Genomic DNA, 20,230 nt, shown 5'->3' with positions numbered 1-20,230 from the left:
GTTAGAAAAAATTATAAATCGGGAATTCTTAGTAAACAAATGTTCTGAATGGTTTATTAACCTAAAGAAATTAAATAACATAGTACAAGGTGTCTTTGATTATAATAAAGGCTATTATTAACATTATTTAAATACAGTATCCATCGTAGTTGGGTGTTCGGCAGCGTTAGCAAACTCATCATCCATATTCAAGTAGGTACGTATGTATGAGACAAGTCCCAAACCATCATCATCACTGGAAACTGTATACTGAAATGAGTTCAAAAGCCTAGTTCAGGATTACAATTCATACCACAATGGTTGCTTCTTAGCCTCTATCAACACCAAGATGTGCTTCTCGTCTCTTTAGGGGTGTGTTGCTGGTAGATAAAACTCCATAGTTGAGAAGAGAAGAAATGCAGCCTATGATCAAGTAAGACAAAAATGGAACATTGTTCAACCCATCATTGATCTCAAGTATAGTCAGTCCTTGCATCCATAGCTACATCTATGAATGTGAGAGGATACACTTCTCCAGTTGTTTACCAAAAAAAAATGCTTTGTAGTTGTTTGAATCTCAGATTGCCCCTTTAAGGTCAGATTCCATAAACCCTTTGGTACAGTATGTACTTCACCCAACAGAGTGGCGTTAGTGTGTTTACCTTTTATAAACATGTGTGAGGGGAAGGGGGCGGGGCTCAGTGGCTGCTGGGGAACTGTCCGTGTGTGTTGATGGACTGTTGCAGCTTCTCCTCTTTGGCCCTTCTGCTATGGCAGAGCTGTACAGCGAGAACACACACACACACACACACACACACACACACACATGAAATCAAACATTGACTACTGTGTAACAGACTGTATTTACATAGAATCCCATTTCCTGGTTGTTGACTTGTTGCAGTACACCTTGTTCATATTACCACAGAGATGTTTAGACAGTCTCCATACACAACAGCTCAATGCTTCCCGGCTCTTTATTCGTGGACTATGTTATGATCCTTCTCTTCTAACTCTGCTAGTTCAGTTACTGGTAAAAGACAGACATATCCATCCCCACACGATAGAATGCTACCACCGTTTTGACAACAAAGACGTGTTGAAATGTTGAAAAGTACATCTGAGGTAGAATTCTGCAGTGTGCTGGTATCAGTCTTCCATTACTTTCTGTCAGCTTGTTGACTTGACTTTTTGACAGTTAGTTCAGTTTACCGTCCTCTTCTCCATGAAGTTGGCCAGGAAGTCGTCGATGTCCGTCTTGCCCTCCAGGAAGCTCTCGGCCGTCTCCTCTGACTCCTCCTCCGCCTGGTGGGCTGCCACCTTCAGACGAGCCTGCAGGGCACTCAGACTGCAGCTCTGGAGAACAACACAAGTTCATAGGATGACACTTAAAAAACAATGTTTTTTTGTTTTCAAACCTCAAAATGGACTCTGACGTCAAGCCAAATCCACACCCCACAACATCAGCTGTGTTGTGAATAATCTGTATATGTTTCAAACCCAAAAACATGGACAAGATGAGCAGCGAATAATACAACTCATGGCCTGGGTCATAGTCAATATTGATCTACTTTCGAGGTTTGAAAACATCTGATCATCACGTGTGTGTTTAGTGCAGGGAACACCTCACCTCACTGATGTCATGCTGTCTCTGCATCTTGGTCTCAAAGGCCGATTTGTTCTGGGTTAGCTGCTCGTACTGTCAACACAACAAGTAAGAACAAGTAGCGTTCACAACACAATATACCGTCTACAGCAATCTATAGCAGTAGGACTGATCCCGACCAACATTTCAACTTGGCTCAATGGTACAAGTTGGTATCAGCTATAACGTTAGTAACAAACTGACAGTTGTCATGAGACATTCATACAGGTAGAGTGTGATTGCTAACGTATCGCAGAGGACCTTCTGCATTCATTAGCCAGTGAGTGTGTATTACTCAACGACAGGTAGCCTAGTAGTTAGAGCGTTGGGACAGTAACCGAAAGGTTGCTAGATCGAATCCCCGAGCTGACAAGGTAAACATATGTCGTTCTGCCCCTGAACAAGGCAGTTAAACCCACTGTTCCCCAGTAGGCCGTCATTGTACATGAGAATTTGTTCTTAGCTGACTTGCCTAGTTAAAGGTTAAATAAAAACCTTTCTCACCTTGAACAGCATTTCTTGTCTCGTCCCCTCCAGCTGAGGTTCCAGCTGCAGGTTCTTCTCTGGGAGAGAGATGACCAAGACATGTCAGTGTGTGTCCCAGGGCAGCAGTGAACTCAGCTTCAACACTTCCCCACTTTCTAGCACACACTCATTTCACTACCTGCCCATATGAACTGACTGAGGATCTGTGTAACCATAGAGATTATGAGCTTGACACCAAAAGTGTCTCTCTGGGAACAGTTTGAGCATTTGGGCTCTCTGGGAACAGTTTGAGCATTTGGGCTCTCTGGAGAGTTTGTGATTTTGGGCTCTCTGGGGACAGTTTGTGATTTTGGGCTCTCTGTTTGAGCATTTGGGCTCTCCGGGGACAGTTTGAGCATTTGGGCTCTCCGGGGACAGTTTGTGATTTTGGGCTCCTGGGATAGTAGTGCTTCATCTCCTTACTGAGTCAGATGAACTCATGAATAACAATGTTATGTCTCTGTGTGCAGTTTGAAGGGAGTTGTAGGTCGTTTCTGGTGCCATTGCTAACTAGCGTTAGCATGACTGGAAGCTTATAATAGCCATGGTCCTTGCTCTAGCATTTGTTTGTGTGTACATGGTGGGTCACAAGAAAACACTAAAGGCTTTGGCTATACAGAGTGTCACCCACTGCCCAGTCAAGTTTAGCAACCACCACTAGTGTGTAGGGAGACTCACTGGCCATGTCCACGATGCTGTTGACCAGCTCCTCCTTGTCAGTGGTGACCTGTTTGAGCTGGGGCAGACACACAAACAACTCCAGCAGCACGTCCTCCTGCTCACTCATGTCCTTCAGCTGGGACACACTGGGGACAACACACACACAGTCAGTCAGAGAGGGATATGGTGGGACAGATGGATGAAATCATACCTTGAAGGCAGAACCCAGTGTGTCAGAGTGAGCAATGAGCTGTCGCCCACTCACAGCTATGATGTGGGCGTGCCCCAAGGGTCAATACTGGGGCCCCTCCTGTTCAGCCTGTACATTAACCTGTTGAGGGTAGGGGGCAGTATTTGCACGGCCGGATAAAAAACGTACCCGATTTAATCTGGTTATTACTACTGCCCAGAAACTAGAATATGCATACAATTATTGGCTTTGGATAGAAAACACCCTAAAGTTTCTAAAACTGTTTGAATGGTGTCTGTGAGTATAACAGAACTCATAAGGCAGGCAAAAACCTGAGAAGATTCTGTATAGGAAGTGCCCTTTCTGACCATTCCTTGGGCTTCTTGACTCTCTTTATTGAAAATGTAGGATCTTTGCTGTAACGTGACACTTCCTACGGCTCCCATAGGCGCTCAGAACCCGGGAAAAAGCTGAATCATGTCTTTGCAGCCCCTGGCTGAAAAACATTAGTGCCTTTGGTAAGTGGTCTATCAGAGGACAATGAGACTGAGGCGCGTGCACGAGGCGACCCCATGTTTTTATTTTCTCTCTCTTTGAACGTAAACACGGTTTCCCGGTCGGAATATTATCGCTTTTTTACGAGAAAAATGGCATAAAAATTGATTTTAAACAGCGGTTGACATGCTTCGAAGTACGGTAATGGAATATTTAGAAATGTTTTGTCACGAAATGCGTCGGGCGCGTCACCCTTCTTTACACTTCGGATAGTGTCTTGAACGCACGATCAAAACAGAGGATATTTGAACATAACTATGGATTATTTTGAACCAAACCAACATTTGTTATTGAAGTAGAAGTCCTGGGAGTGCATTCTGACGAAGAACAGCAAAGGTAATCAAATTTTTCTTATAGTAAATCTGACTTTGGTGAGGGCTAAACTTGGTGGGTGTCTAAATAGCTAGCCCTGTGATGCCGGGCTATCTACTCAGAATATTGCAAAATGTGCTTTCACCAAAAAGCTATTTTAAAATCGGACATAGCGATTGCATAAAGGAGTTCTGTATCTATAATTCTTAAAATAATTGTTATGTTTTTTGTGAACGTTTATCGTGAGTAATTTAGTAAATTCACCGGAAGTTTGCGGTGGGTATGCTAGTTCTGAACGTCACATGCTAATGTAAAAAGCTGTTTTTTGATATAAATATGAACTTGATTGAACAAAACATGCATGTATTGTATAACATAATGTCCTAGGATTGTCATCTGATGAAGATCATCAAAGGTTAGTGCTGCATTTAGCTGTGGTTTGGGTTTATGTGACATTATATGCTAGCTTGAAAAATGGGTGTCTATTTCTGGCTGGGTACTCTGCTGACATAATCTAATGTTTTGCTTTCGTTGTAAAGCCTTTTTGAAATCGGACAGTGTGGTTAGATTAACGAGAGTCTTGTCTTTAAAATGGTGTAAAATAGTCATATGTTTGAGAAATTGAAGTAATAGCATTTCTAAGGTATTTGAATAACGCGCCACGGGATTCCACTGGCTGTTACGTAGGTGGGACGATTTCGTCCCACCTTGCCTAGAGAGGTTAATGGTCTGCCTTCTGTCTGTACTGGGTCTGAAGTTCAAATGTATGCAGATGATACAGTGATATATGTGCATGCAAAGAGCAAACAACAAGCTGCACAAGAACTCACTACTGTAATGGTCCAGGTTACAAAGTGGCTCAGTGACTCATGTTTGCATCTTAATGTGAAAAAAAACCAGTCTGCAGGTTCCTCACAAAGAGGACAACTGATGCTGCTGAGCCAGATGTCTGTGTCAGGGGAAAAGCTCCACCTGGTATCCGATTTTAAGTACCTTGGAATCATACTTGATTCCAACCTCTCTTAAAAAGTAGGTGAGCAAGGTAACTCAAATAACCAAATTCAACTTAGCTAATTTGCAATTCATGCAAAATTGTTTGACTAGAGGTAGAAAAACTGTACTAATCTATGATACTCCCCCACTTAACATACAGCTTGACTAGTTGGGCCCAAGCTTGCTGTACAACATTAAAACCTATTCAGTGTCTACAAACAGGCTCTCAAAGTGCTTGATAGGAAGCCCAATAGCCATCATCACTGTTACATCCTCAGAAAGCATGAGCTCCTGAGTTGGGAAAATCTTGTGCAATACACCGACGCATGTCTTGTATTCAAGATCCTAAATGGCCTGGCTCCTCCTCCACTCAGTACTTTTGTTAAACAGAAAACCAAAGCCCATGGCAGCAGATCCACAAGGTCCGCCATGAGAGGTGACTGTATAGTTCCCCTAAGGAAAAGCACCTTTAGTCAATCTGCGTTCTCTGTGAGAGCTTCCCATGTCTGGAACATACTGCAATCAGACACAAACAACTGCACCACCTATCACACCTTCCTTCACAAAATACATGAAGACGTGGGTAAAGGCCAATCAGACTTGAACATAATCCCTACCTTTGTATTGCCTCGTTCCATGTTGTCTGTAGCTTGTGAGGTGTGGAAACACTGTTGCTTTTACATATTTTGTTTAGTTGCTTTCTGTGTTATGTTGCTCTGTCTGCGTGCTGCTTGTTCTATGTTTCTCTGTCTGCATCCTACGTGTTGCTTGTTCTACGTTTCTCTGTCTGCGTGCTACGTGGTGCTTGTTCTATTTTGCTCTGTCTGCATGCTACTTGTTCTGTTGTTCAGTCTGCGTGCTGCTTGTTCTGTTTCTCTGTCTGCGTGCTATGTGTTGCTTGTTAATATGTTTCTCTGTCTGCGTGCTACGTGTTGCTTGTTAATATGTTTCTCTGTCTGCTTGCTATGTGTTGCTTGTTAATATGTTTCTCTGTCTGCGTGCTACGTGTTGCTTGTCCCATGTTGCTTTGTCTATGTGCTACGTGTTGCTTGTTAATATGTTTCTCTGTCTGCGTGCTACGTGTTGCTTGTCCTATCGTTGCTCTGTCTGCCTGTTGCTTGTTATATGTTGCTCTTTCTGCATGCTATGTGTTGCTTGTCCTATGTTGCTCTGGATGTGCTTAATGCTCATTGTTTGTCTGTATTGATATTGTCATTGCTTTTAATAACCTGCCCAGGGACTGCGGTTGAAAATTAGTCGGCTGGCTAAACTGGCACTTTTACTGAAACGTTGTCCCTGTAAAAATAAATAACTCAAACATGGGAGAGCAAAGCGCTAATATGTAGGTTGATGTGGGATTAACAGATGGGAACCCAAACGTGAAGGTTCAGAATTGGAATACAATAGAACTTTATTTTCCAAACAAGATGGAATATCCCTGATTGATCAATGGCTGTCAATTATTTACATGTCTATCAGTGAAAGCTGGTGGGACGAGGTATAGGAGGACGGGCTACTTGAAATGGCTGGAATGGAATTCATGGAACGAAGTCAAACATGTGGTTTCCATATGTTTGATACCATTGCAGCCACTACAATGAGCCCGTCCTCCTATAGCTCCTCCCACCAGCCTCCACTGAAACCTATACACATATCATTATATCTAAACGTTTCTTGGAGTCGTGTCCTCATGCGTTACATTTGGACTCAACGGCCCAAAAAGTGGGCGACGTATTAAACTCCAGTGGCAGAATGCACATACCTCATTTCAGACAGCTCAGGAAATGTTTCAGGAATCTCAGGCATCTTGTACATGTGGCCGTTCAACCCAGCCTGTTGCAGACAGAGTGATATCACGTCTTATGTAGCTAACCAACACATAAAACAAGTAGCTAAGCACTTGACCATCGCAGCAGTACTCCAGTACAGAAGCTCTAGTCCGCAGGTGACTGACAGGCCTCAGTGCCTGGCAACAGTTGTTAGGGTATTGTGTGCTTAGGGCTGGTGGTGAGGTGTTTTGAAAATAAAGTATAATATAATACAAATATAATAGATGCCCCCAATGATTCTAACTAGAAGAACAGGTCAGTCTGTGGGTATTTGTCTGTCCTGATGAAACATTGCTACATTAAACCTCTTGAGGCGTCTAAACTGCATGCCAAATAGTCTCCTTAACTTATACATTTAGGTATTATGTCGGTATTAGCCAGATATCTACTGGGTAGTGCATTTACCTGGGAGTCTGCGGTGGGTACGGGGAGAGGCAGGTCGGTGATGAGGCCGTAGACAGGGGCTGCTGCCCAGGGAGGGCCGTGACCGTGAGCTCCCTCTACACCCGCGTGGGGCATGGGGGGCGGGGTGGGGCCCACGGGGCGCGGCCCGTAGTGGAAGCTCTGTGTGGGGTAGGGAGGCATCCCCGACGGCTTGTACATGTTACTGCACCACAGAGAGAGAGATGGTAGGGAGGAAAGATGGGAGAAACAGAAAGCTGGTGAGAATGGGTTCCCTTTGTGAAGAAACTGGACTCAGTTAAATGACACTAGTCACTGAGCTAGTCTTTCTGCCTCCTTGTATCCTTCACTGTAAAGCTATGGCAGTTATTATGGCTGTCTCATGTGACTTCTTACACCTTTTGATCGTCCTTTCATTGCGTATTACATGCAACCCAAAGAATTTTCCTTCAAGGGCCAACAAAGAAAAAACATGATGATATGTTATGTGTGTGTGTGTGTGGTACTGACTAAGGGAAGCCGGTGGGGCCAGATGTCAGGACCGGTGGACTCTTCCAGAACTCATCCAGGAGACTCTGGATGACTTTGCCCAGATCCGAGTGCATTCCAAACTGAGAACAAATTAACATAGGCCTGTTAGCTTCATGACAAGCACATGAATACCAGATATTTGCATCCATGTCAACACCTGCCCTTATACAGACAATGAACTAGTAACGAAACAAGTATAAATACCTAGAGAAAAACATTAAATGGTTACCATTCACATCACCACAGATTTTGCTTCCCTTGTCTCTTGTATTGTTGACGTAGACCTAGTTGAGAAGGACTTACATTGGTAATGAGGGGGCTGGTAACCATGGTGCCATTGTTGCTGTCTACCAGGTGATGTCCTACTGGAGGGTACACACTGACTACTGGTTTCTCCTGGGGAAACTGAGGCGGAAGCAAGCTGCAGAGGAAGAGAAAAAAAGGGGGAGATAGGGGGGCGAGGGGGAGATGGGGAGGAAGGTAGAGAGAGAAGTCATTGAAAGTGATAGTAGCCTATGAGTTCTGAGGGTTTGAGTCCTATTGATCCTGCAAGAAATAATCAACAAGTCAGACATAGCCAGGTAAATGGAAGATTAACCTAGCTGTACTGTAAACCAATGGCAGGATGAGCTATTGGGGTTTACACATGCGTTGACACTGATAGGACAACATGCTCATATGTTGATGCTAAAACGTAAGCATGTATTCATCTGTTAATGCTAACTCTGTAAACGTGCAGCTCACTCACATGTTGACGCTGATGGTTGAGTTGTTGACTGTGAAAGGGATTCTGTACTCCACATCTTTCTGGATCTCTGCTAAGCTGTAGGAGAAGAAACCCGAAACATTTAACGTTAAGATACAAACCAGTTTATCCACCTTACACACAATACTTTGAAAGGTGCCAACACGTCAATCCAAAACGTATTTAGCTCGCTAGAATATTGAAAAAGATAGTGACATACATGTATACATTAGACATTGTTCATATTAGTTAAATAACGTTACAATTATGTCACCTATAAAGTTAGGCTGAATATCTAGAAGAGAGCTGAGAGGCACCTCTCTCTAATGTTACTTGTAAACAATACATAATACTTTAATCTGACCTAGTCCCATCAACTGTCGGTGTTGCGATACCGGGCACTAACGTTAGCTCGCACGATACACACTAATTACGCCTCGTGACAACGCTTTAAATAGTAGCAAATACTTTAGCTAGCTATCAAGGCCGGCAAGCCGCGTAGCTAGCCATAACTAGCTAGTTAGCATTGCTAGTACGTGATGTTGATTTACCTGGAGTGGGCAGCTTTGAGAGACTCGATCTGCCGTTGTCTTTGTTGCTGCAAGCTATTGAGAGGTGGGAGAGGTCCGGAACCCTTGGATAAGGGGAAAAGCCAGTTCATCCTATTCTGGCTGGACACGAGCTTGAATTTAACTAGCTAGCTAATGAATTAATAAATCACTATCCAGCCTCAACAAGAACAGACGAGACAGACAAGGGAAGGAGAAAACCCCGTCGAGATGTAGCCAATGTTCGCTAGCTACTTGCACAGCGATAACTTTCGGTATGGCATATCTTAGATGGTCGTAAAAAAATAACTATTCAGTTTCTCCGCTTGAAGCATTTATCCACATTTGGCACTGTCATTCTTGGTAAGCTTAGTAGCTACCGAGCACACAAACGGATAATAGGAAGACAACAACCTTCGTTGTGTACGAGCATGATTAAGTAGTTTGCGTACTACCTCACTGTACACAAAGAAACTAGGAAGGTAAATGTACAAATATTTTTTCGGGAAAATAACTATACTGTGACATATATTTAAAAGGAATAAAATTGTTCTAACAAATGTAACATAATAGTAATGTTTTTTTTTAATTTTTTTTATACATTCTCCGCATCAGGAGTTGAGAGGTCAATGCGCATACTTCGATGACGTCACCGTTTTTACAGTTTGTACCACAGCATTCCTCTGGTTTCTACTGTCACTACAAAGAACATCGATTGGGCAATAGGGGAATAAGTACTCTAGAAGATTTAAGAACTGCACCTCTAATTAAGTTGACGTTACTTGATCATGACCTAGTGAAAGATTACATAGCATGGTTTCACTCTTATATAAGCCTAATGATAAAGTACATACCATGATAACAGCCGGCACATAAACGTTACTATACCACCTACTATTAACATCACATATAATTTATACTTACTAGTTATGATTAGTATCATTGTTTTATTTACACAGACTAAGCCTAACCACTCTGATCATATTCCCTCCCTCAATGCTCCACAAGGAAACAAAGAACGGTCATCAATGGCAGAAAGCGGATGAACTGAATCATTACTCAAAGCCCGCTTCGCGCTCAGAAGGGAATATCGCGTCTCATCATCGTGGGTAGCGAGACCAAACACTTTAGAAACACATTTCTCAAGTCAAGAACTATAGAAATGATCCCTGAAAGTATAGTCTTAATGAAGTTGAGGGCGAGCGAGGGTAGCCTATGTTGGAGGTGTCATTCTGACTAACGGTTTCCCACCGTATAAAGAGCACACTATAGGACCACGTGGCCGAAATCATGTTTATCGGGCTACTTTTCATCAATAGGTCACATATGGAATCCGTTATTGTCGTGTTTTATGCCCAAGAAAGCTTCTCAAAATACATTTTCAAGTTGCTCCACAATAGAACTTTGCAAATGAGGGAGGTGCCAGAAGGTACTGATTGCAGTTTTTAGGGGACTTGTCATTGGCTGAAAAAGTCAATGCCCCACAATAGAGAAAATACAAGAAAATCAAATGTAGAAATGAAATGTAATTGAAAAAGTAGAGTTCTGACTGGATTAAAATGACATATCTCCTATACAGCGTCATAGCAAGGCTGAGAACAGGAACATGAAACAGTATTGAAACCAACGGTGTTATGGTGATAATCTATGTAATAACCTGGAGTACAGTACATATACCATAGAAGTTAATATTAACAATATTTAGAGCTAACCACTCTGATCATATTCCCTCCCTCAATGCTCCACAAGGAAACAAAGAACGGTCATCAATGGCAGAAAGCGGATGAACTGAATCATTACTCAAAGCCCGCTTCGCGCTCAGAAGGGAATATCGCATCTCATCATCGTGGGTAGCGAGACCAAACACTTTAGAAACACATTTCTCAAGTCAAGAACTATAGAAATGATCCCTGAAAGTATAGTCTTAAATCCTTAACGGGCGTGCAAGGGTAGGGAATGTTGGAGCTGTCATTCTGACTGACGGTTTTCACAGCTCCCTCCCTCACTTCTCACTGTATGCAGAGCGCGATGCAGCAGCACGTTGCAGCAAGTCATACCTTACTATTGACCTTTTTTTTAATATATATATCAGCTATCACATAGTATTGAATGTAAAGTAACAGTTCATAAACATATAATATCATTTACTGGCTCACTGAAACCACATATGTCCCAGATTCACAGAATACATTCTCTAGTTGGCTAAAATGAAATAATGGGAGGTACCTACCAGAGACTGCTCAGTTGTTGGGCGACTACTACCATTGGCTGAAAAACCCAGTGGTATACGTTAGATAATATACACTGCTCAAAAAAATAAAGGGAACACTTAAACAACACAATGTAACTCCAAGTCAATCACACTTCTGTGAAATCAAACTGTCCACTTAGGAAGCAACACTGATTGACAATAAATTTCACATGCTGTTGTGCAAATGGAATAGACAACAGGTGGAAATTATAGGCAATTAGCAAGACACCCCCAATAAAGGAGTGGTTCTGCAGGTGGGGACCACAGACCACTTCTCAGTTCCTATGCTTCCTGGCTGATGTTTTGGTCACTTTTGAATGCTGGCAGTGCTTTCACTCTAGTGGTAGCATGAGACGGAGTCTACAACCCACACAAGTGGCTTAGGTAGTGCAGCTCATCCAGGATGGCACATCAATGCGAGCTGTGGCAAGAAGGTTTGCTGTGTCTGTCAGCGTAGTGTCCAGAGCATGGAGGCGCTACCAGGAGACAGGCCAGTACATCAGGAGACGTGGAGGAGGCCGTAGGAGGGCAACAACCCAGCAGCAGGACCGCTACCTCCGCCTTTGTGCAAGGAAGAGCAGGAGAAGCACTGCCAGAGCCCTACAAAATGACCTCCAGCAGGCCACAAATGTGCATGTGTCTACTCAAATGGTCAGAAACAGACTCCATGAGGGTGGTATGAGGGCCCGACGTCCACAGGTGGGGGTTGTGCTTACAGCCCAACACCGTGCAGGACGTTTGGCATTTGCCAGAGAACACCAATATTGGCAAATTCGCCACTGGCGCCCTGTGACAGACGTGACCGTCTGGAGATGCCGTGGAGAACGTTCTGCTGACTGCAACATCCTCCAGCATGACCGGTTTGGCGGTGGGTCAGTCATGGTGTGGGGTGGCATTTCTTTGGGGGGCCACACAGCCCTCCATGTGCTCGCCAGAGGTAGTCTGACTGCCATTAGGTACCGAGATGAGATCCTCAGACCCCTTGTGAGATCATATGCTGGTGCGGTTGGCCCTGGGTTCCTCCTAATGCAAGACAATGCTAGACCTCATGTGGCTGGAGTGTGTCAGCAGTTCCTGCAAGAGGAAGACATTGATGCTATGGACTGGCCCGCCCATTCCCCAGACCTGAATCCAATTGAGCACATCTGGGACATCATGTCTCGCTCCATCCACCAACGCCACGTTGCACCACAGACTGTCCAGGAGTTGGCGGATGCTTTAGTCCAGGTCTGGGAGGAGATCCCTCAGGAGACCATCCGCCACCTCATCAGGAGCATGCCCGGGCATTGTAGGGAGATCATACAGGCACGTGGAGGCCACACACACTACTGAGCCTCATTTTGACTTGTTTTAAGGACATTGCATCAAAGTTGGATCAGCCTGTAGTGTGGTTTTCCACTTTAATTTTGAGTATGACTCCAAATCCAGACCTCCATGGGTTGATAAATTCGATTTCCATTGATTATTTTTGTGTGATTTTGTTGTCAGCACATTCAACTATGTAAACAAAAAAGTATTTAATAAGTTTATTTCTTTCATTCAGATCGAGGATGTGTTGTTTTAAGTGTTCCCTTTATTTTTTTGAGCAGTATATTTATTGTTTTATACTGAACACAGATATAAACGCAACTAGAACAATTTAAACTACTTTACTGTGATAGTTCATATAAGGAAATTGTTCAATTTAAATAAATAAATTAGGCCCTAATCGATGGATTTCACATGACAAGTTTGCAGATGACACAACAGTAGTAGACCTGATTACCAACAATGACAAGCCTACAGGGAGGAGGTGAGGGCCCTGACGGAGTGATGTCAGGAAAATACCCTCTCCCTCAACGTCAACAAAATGAAGAAGCTGATCGTGGACTTCAGGAAACAGCAGAGGGAGTATGCCCCTATCCACATCGACAGGACCGCAGTGGAGAAGGTGGAAAGCTTCAAGTTCCTCGGAATACACATCACTGACAATCTGAAATGGTCCACCCACACAGACAGCATGGTGAAGAAGGCGCAACAGCATTTCGTTACACCTGCAATAACATCTGCTAAATATGTGTATGTGACCAATACAATTTGATTTCACTGAGCAGGGGCCCACCCACTGGGGAGTCAGGCCCAGCCAATCAGAATGAGTTTTTCCCAAAAAAATTGCTTTTTTACAGACAGAAATACTCCTCAGTTTCATCAGCTGTCCGGGTGGCTGGTCTCAGATGATCCCGCAGGTGAAGAAGCTGGATGTGGATGTGGAGGTCCTGGGCTGGTGTGGTTACACCTGGTCTGCGGTTGTGAGGCCGGTTGGATGTACTGCCAAATTCTGTCAAACAACGTTGGAGGTGGCTTATGGTAGAGAAATTAACATTCAATTCTCTGGAAAGAGCTCTGGTGGACATTCCTGCAGTCAGCATGACAATTGCATGCTCCCTCAAAATTTGAGACATCAGCGGCATTGTGTTGTGGGACAAAACTGCACATTGTAGAGTGTCCTTTTATTGTCCCCAGCACAAGATGTAATGATCATGCTGTTTAATCAGCTTCTTGATATGCCACACTTGTCAGGTGGATGGACTCGCTTGGCAAATGAGAAATGCTCACTGATAAGGATTTAAACAAATTTGTACACAAAATTTAAGAGAAATAAGCTTTTTGTGCATATGGAACATTTCTGGGAACTTTTATATCAGCTCATGAAACATGGGACCAACACTTCACATGTTGTTTATCTTTCTGTTCAGTAGAGTTGTACTGCAGCTGAAAAGTTGGCATTGTCGACATCATCGCTATGATGAATGGAAATAGATGAAGAGTCTTTTTCCAGCGCAACATCAAAGATGAATAACAGCGCTGAAATGACATTATTAAACTATTGCATCAATGTAATACTATGAAATGTTTGTTTAATTTTCACTTTAACAAGATTAAGAGTGCACCACTCTGATCATATTCTGGTGATGGGTCGTTCGCCAACGAGTTGGCTCTAAGAGTCGGCTCTTGTAGGTGAACATTAGGAACCGGCTCGCATATCAGAAGAGCCAAATCTATTTATAAAAAAATAAAAGAATCAAAAGATTTAAATGAACAGAGTTAACTAATTCAAAAAACAAAAAAAGAAGTAAAATAATATAGGCTTAACTGCTCAAGCGCACACATTCATTCTGACTGTCTGCTTAGACTAACAGCCTCATCTGTTGTTCCTGTCAATCAGACACAGTGTCAACCAATGAACCAAAGATGCGTGAGGGAGGGCTGAGCCAACTCACTCACAGTCACACACTTAGCAGCCGAGGAGAGAGAGGAAGGACAGCTGTGAAAACAACTGCTGGAAAATGAGTCGGAAGCACAGTAGCATTTGGATGCATTTTAATAATGTAGACAATGTTAGAGCACAGTGTAGAATTTGCAACAACAAAAATCTCATATAAAGCCGGTTCTATGCACAACCTACACCGGCATATGCGAACAGTGCACCCAACTGTGAAGCTAGCTGTAGCGGAGCTTCGAGAAACTAGCGGCCTGCTAGTGATAGTGGTGGAGCCAGCACCTCCACACGTGGTCAGTCAAGTAGGCCTACTCCACGACCCACAGCAACGCAGTCTTCTATGGACCAGTTTATGGCAAAGTCTATGTCTGTAGCAAAACAAGGCCAAATTGATATTGCACTGGCTAAAAGATTGCCACTGATTTCCAGCCATTTTTGATCGTGGAGGACAGAGGTTTTATAAATTATAGCAATCGTCTAAATCCAATGTACACAATTCCAAACAGGAAAACCCTTTCAAAATCACTTATTCCACAACTGTACGAGAGCACACAGGCTTCAGTGTGGGAAAGAGTCCTAAAAGCTACTGCAGTTTGCCTTACCACTGACTGCTGGACATCAAGGTTAACCACTTCTTACCTGTCGGTTACATGTCACTTCATTGAAGATTTTTCGATGTCTAGCTGTCTTCTGGACTGCTTTGAGTTCAGCGACAGTCACACCTCAGAGAACTTGGCAGAGGAACTGTTGAGAGTGGTCAGAGAATGGCAAGTAGATGGAAAAGTGGTCTGCTGTGTTAGTGCAGCTAACATAACCAAAGCCATGAACATTTTTAAATGGACCCATCGTCCATGTCTTGCCCACACAATCAACCTAATTGTAAGAGATGCTCTGAAGGTGATGAAGCCCACTGTGGACAAAGTGAAAGCAGCTGTGGAATACTTCCACAGGAGCACAGTAGGTGCTGAAAAACTTGTCTACACAATGCCAGATGGGGATGCCTGAGCTGAGGCCTAAACAAGGCTGCACTACAAGGTGGAATTCAACATCTTATATGTTGAAGCGGTTTCTTGAGTCAAAGGATGCCATCATCTCTACCCTGGCCATTGTCAATGCACCTGTTGATGCTCTGACCCAAGAGGAATGGGAGGTGGTGGAGGTGTGCAGAGTCCTGGAACCCTTTGAGCAGGTCACTGTGGAGATCAGTGGAGAGGTAGAGTAAGCAGTTATTCCTACATCATAATTTAATCCAGTATTATATATGTATATGAGCAGTAGATGAGAATGTAGTATCAGTAGACAAAACATGAACCTGAACTAATAAGTTACTGTTCTCTCTTTTCAGCTATGTGACAGCCTCAAAAATGATACTCCTGTGTAAGGTTCTGCAGCAAATCACAGCCAGCCGCCAGAGAGAAGCAAATGTAACCACAGTACATGTGACAGAGTTGGTGGACACCCTATGTTCATCAATGGACAGAAAGTTCCACAGAATGGAATATAATCACGTGCTATCAGAAACCGCTGCACTTGACCCCAGGTTTGAGAAGTTAGCCTTCAGTGATGACAGAGCGATTGATGAGGCTCTTCAAAGAATAACCTCAGCAGCAGGGAGGGACAGCCCCAGCAGTCAGCTGGCTCAGGCACCAGGGCAACAGGAAGAAGAGGGAGCAGATGGAGCAGAAGCACCAGCAGTAGTGCCACAAACGTCTGCTGTTTGGATGCTGTTTGAGAGAGAGCAACTGGGGATGCAGCACGAAGGAATCCCTCAGCAGATGCCATAATGGAGGTCCGATCCTATTTGGAGGAGCCCCTCCTCCAAAGATCTGCAGATCCTCTGAGCTGGTGGAAGAACAAGGCCTCTGTCTACCCACGGCTTACTAAAGTCCTGACAGGGAGACTCTGCATAGTGGCCACATCAGTTCCCTCTGAGATGGTCTTCTCGAAAACGGGACAAATAATTACTGAGAGAAGAAACCACATCAGCCCCTCGAAAGTGAGGCAGCTTGCATTTCTGAATTCAAATCTCTCATAAAAGCAAATATGGTTAGCATTGCTGTGTGCTGCTGGTTATAACATGGCAATAAAGAAGAGAGAGAAAAGAGGGACCAGTTTAATGTTTTTAGTGGGATGCTGCAGTTTTTCACATTGTTATTTATTTTTCTTTGATATGGTGCAATATTCTATTATTATGTTGTTCAGATTGTATTCGTTTTGAATTGTTAGATTTATATGACCTTTGTTTATATACATTAAAAAGTTATACATTAAATGTAAATGTTTAATAGCATTCTTTTTCATAACAAACCAATGCATTTTTAAATAAATTGTGGTTAAGGTAGAGTAGGATTTCATTGAATAATTTAATTAGAATTGTTTTAACACCAATCAAAGTCAAACTATCGCAAACCTCTCGACTTGAAAAAATACAAACTGTTTGGGAGCCAAAAGAGCCGTCTCTTTTTGGTGTGCTGAGCCGAACAAGCCGGCTCACTGAAAAGAGTCAGAATGCCCATCACGATCATATTCCCTCCCTCAATACTCCACATGGCAGCAAAGACCGGTGATCAATGACAGAGAGCAGATGAACTGAATCAGTACTCAAAGCCCGCTTCGCACTCAGAAGGGAATATCGCATCTCATCATCGTGGGTAGCGAGACCAAATACTTTAGAAACACATTTCTCAAGTCAAGAAATATAGAAATGATCCCTGAAACTATAGTCTTAATTGAATGCGACAATAGACAATGGGCCTGATCGGACAGCTCAGAGCTTCTGCTCTTTTCTGTCCATAAAAACAAATTCATTGGTGGAAGAGGCAGGGCAGGCCAGGAGCAAGGAAGGAGGGTCTGGTCAAGCAAGGCATCCCCCGAGTCTAAATGCACTAAGGTTTTATCAGAACAGGCATAGATTAGTTACTCTATTTTTTCCTTTCCCGACATAAGTTTATTGTGTTTAAAACCAACTTTATTAAAATTACAGCTCACAGCCATGCGCCGGGAGAGGGGGGGCTAAGGAATGCATCCGCCTACAGTTGAAGTCGGAGGTTTACGTACACTTAGGTTGGAGTCATTAAAACTTGTTTTTCAACCACTCCACAAATTTCTTGTTAACAAACTATAGTTTTGGCAAGTCGGTTAGGACATCTACTTTGCGCATGACACAAGTCATTTTTCCAACAATTGTTTACAGATGATTTCACTTATAATTCACTGTATCACAAATCCAGTGGGTCAGACGTTTACACACACTAAGTTGACTGTGCCTTTAAACAGCTTGGAAAATTCCCGAAAATGATGTAATGGCTTTAGAAGCTTCTGATAGGCTAATTGACATCATTTGAGTCAATTGGAGGTGTACCTGTGGATGTATTTCAAGACCTACCTTCAAACTCAGTGCCTCTTTGCTTGACATCATGGGAAAATCAAAAGAAATCAGCCAAGACCTCAGAAAAAAAATTGTAGACCTCCACAAGTCTGGTTCATCCTTGGGAGCAATTTCCAAACGCTTTAAGGTACCACATTCATCTGTACAAACAATTGTACGCAAGTATAAACACCATGGGACCACGCAGCTGTCATAGCGCTCAGGAAGGAGATGCGTTCTGTCTCCTAGAGATTAACTTACTTTGGTGCGAAAAGTGCATATCAATCCCAGAACAGCAAAGGACCTTGTGAAGATGCTGGAGGAAACAGGTACAAAAGCATCTATATTCACAGTAAAACGAGTCCTATATTGACATAACCTGAAAGGCCACTCAACAAGGAAGAAGCCACTGCTCCAAAACCGCCATAAAAAAAACAGACTACGGTTTGCAACTGCACATGGGGACAAAGATCATACTTTTTGGAGAAATGTCCTTTGGTCTGATGAAACAAAAATAGAACTGTTTGGCCATGATGACCATCGTTATGTTCAGAGGAAAAAGGGAGATGCTTGCAAGCCGAAGAACACCATCCCAACCGTGAAGCATGGGGGTGGCAGCGTCATGTTGTGGGGGTGCTTTGCTGCAGGAGGGACTGGTGCACCTCACAAAATAGATGGCATCATGAGGGGGGGAAATTATGTGGATATATTGAAGCAACATCTCAAGACAGTCAGGAAGTTAAAGCTTGGTTGCAAATGGGTCTTCCATTTGAACAATGACCCCAAGCATACTTCCAATGTTGTGGTGAAATGGCTTAAGGACAATAAAGTCAAGGTATTGGAGTGGCCATCACAAAGCTGACCTCAATCCCATAGAAAAATTGTGGGCAGAACTGCAAAAGCGTGTGCGAGCAAGGAGGCCTACAAACCTGACTCAGTTACACCAGCTCTGTCAGGAGGAATGGTCCAAAATTCACCCAACTTACTGAAGGAAGCTTGTGGAAGGCTACCCGAAACATTTGACCCAAGTTAAACAATTTAAAGGCAATGCTACCAAATACGAATTGAGTGCATGTAAACTTCTGACCCACTGGGAATGTGATGAAAGAAATAAAAGCTGAAATAAATCATTATCTCTACTATTATTCTGACATTTCACATTCTTAAAATAAAGTGGTGATCCTAACTGACCTAAGACAGGGACTTTTTACTAGGATTAAATGTCAGGAATTGTGAAAAACTGAGTTTAAATGTATTTGGCTAAGGTGTATGTAAACATCCGACTTCAACTATATATACACACACTTGTATATACACACACATTTTTTGTACTTTTGTATTTTGTAAATTTTTTCTTTATTTTAATTTTTTATGCTTATTGAAAATAAACTATATGTAATTAAAGTCAGTGTCACGGGTGTCGTAGGGTGTAGACCAAAGCGCAGCGGGAAAATGTATACTCATCTTCTTTTTATTTTGGTGAAGAAGGAAAACACAAACAACATATACAAAAACGAACGAACTGGACAGTCTCGTCAGGCACTCAGCAAAACAAGAAACAATCTCCCACAATTCCCAAAACAAACACACTCCTAAATATAGGACCTTCAATCAGAGGCAACAATAGACAGCTGCCTCCAATTGAAGGCCCCAATCCCCATACCTAAACATACAAATACAAACGCCTAGACAGAACATAGAAATAAACTAACATAGAACGATAACCCAAAAACCCCAGAATACATAAATCAAATACCCCTCTACATACACAACCACCCCGAACCATATAAACCAAATACCCCCTCTACATGAACACATACACAAACACACCCTGAACCACATAAAACAAATACCCTCTGCCACGTCCTGACCAAACTATAAGAACAAATAACCCCTTTACTGGTCAGGACGTGACAGTCAGTCATGCATGATTGTTTATTTTTTGGTCAGTTTCAACATTATGGACATGGGTATGTCTGAGGTCCATTTGGCCTGGCCCACAGCTTCCTGCGATGATGGATTCTGAATAGCTCTGTTGATGAACTTCTGGCCAATGATTGACTGTCTATTATTAATTGGTGTGAGTCCAGATATGCTGTGGACGTGGTGATTGCTGATGTATCTTGGTAGTCTGTAAGCCATTTTTATTGTCATGTTTTGGATTATCTGAAGCCGATTCATCTGCTGTGGTGAAGCTGTTATCCAGGCTGGTAGGGCGTATTCAAAGCTGTAGCTGATGTAGACTTTCAACACTGTCTGAGGTGAGGCTCCGTATTTTCTTCCGCACAGCATTTTTAAGTGGTTTAGTCTTTTTCGACCCTCTCTCTCTATGTTCGCTATATGGGTTGTCCACTGCATGTTCTTCTGGAAGGTGACTCCAAGGAATTTTGCTTCTTTTTCTACTTTTATTACTTCACCGTAAAGTTTGAGATCTGTGGG

The 20,230-nt window shown here is 43.0% G+C and overlaps 1 protein-coding gene and 3 non-coding genes across 4 annotated transcripts; all 4 read right to left on the bottom strand.

Annotated features, from left to right (window-relative positions):
- Positions 1–28: 28 nt before the first annotated feature.
- Positions 29–9,319, bottom strand: vps37a (VPS37A subunit of ESCRT-I). The gene is made up of 12 exons (NM_001140227.1): positions 8,918–9,319; positions 8,370–8,444; positions 7,925–8,042; positions 7,601–7,701; positions 7,094–7,295; positions 6,622–6,692; positions 2,828–2,955; positions 2,129–2,187; positions 1,610–1,678; positions 1,192–1,335; positions 642–758; positions 29–402 (listed from the first exon to the last, which is right to left on the bottom strand). The coding sequence occupies exons 1-11, from the start codon at positions 9,025–9,027 to the stop codon at positions 678–680; spliced, it is 1,158 nt and encodes a 385-aa protein (NP_001133699.1). The 5' UTR covers positions 9,028–9,319; the 3' UTR covers positions 29–402; positions 642–677.
- A 564-nt stretch (positions 9,320–9,883) lies between these two features.
- Positions 9,884–10,099, bottom strand: LOC123744317 (small nucleolar RNA U3). Its single transcript, XR_006770896.1, has one exon. It is a non-coding gene; the product is annotated as a small nucleolar RNA U3 (small nucleolar RNA).
- Positions 10,100–10,624: 525 nt separating this feature from the next.
- Positions 10,625–10,840, bottom strand: LOC123744316 (small nucleolar RNA U3). Its single transcript, XR_006770895.1, has one exon. It is a non-coding gene; the product is annotated as a small nucleolar RNA U3 (small nucleolar RNA).
- A 6,095-nt stretch (positions 10,841–16,935) lies between these two features.
- On the bottom strand, positions 16,936–17,151 carry LOC123744320 (small nucleolar RNA U3). The gene has a single exon (XR_006770898.1). It is a non-coding gene; the product is annotated as a small nucleolar RNA U3 (small nucleolar RNA).
- Positions 17,152–20,230: the final 3,079 nt, after the last annotated feature.

This window comes from Salmo salar, chromosome ssa08 (assembly GCF_905237065.1).
Source record: "Salmo salar chromosome ssa08, Ssal_v3.1, whole genome shotgun sequence".
Classification (NCBI taxonomy): domain Eukaryota; kingdom Metazoa; phylum Chordata; class Actinopteri; order Salmoniformes; family Salmonidae; genus Salmo; species Salmo salar.
The sequence above is the reverse complement of the archived record's forward strand: the minus strand, read 5'-3'. Positions and strand labels throughout refer to the sequence as shown.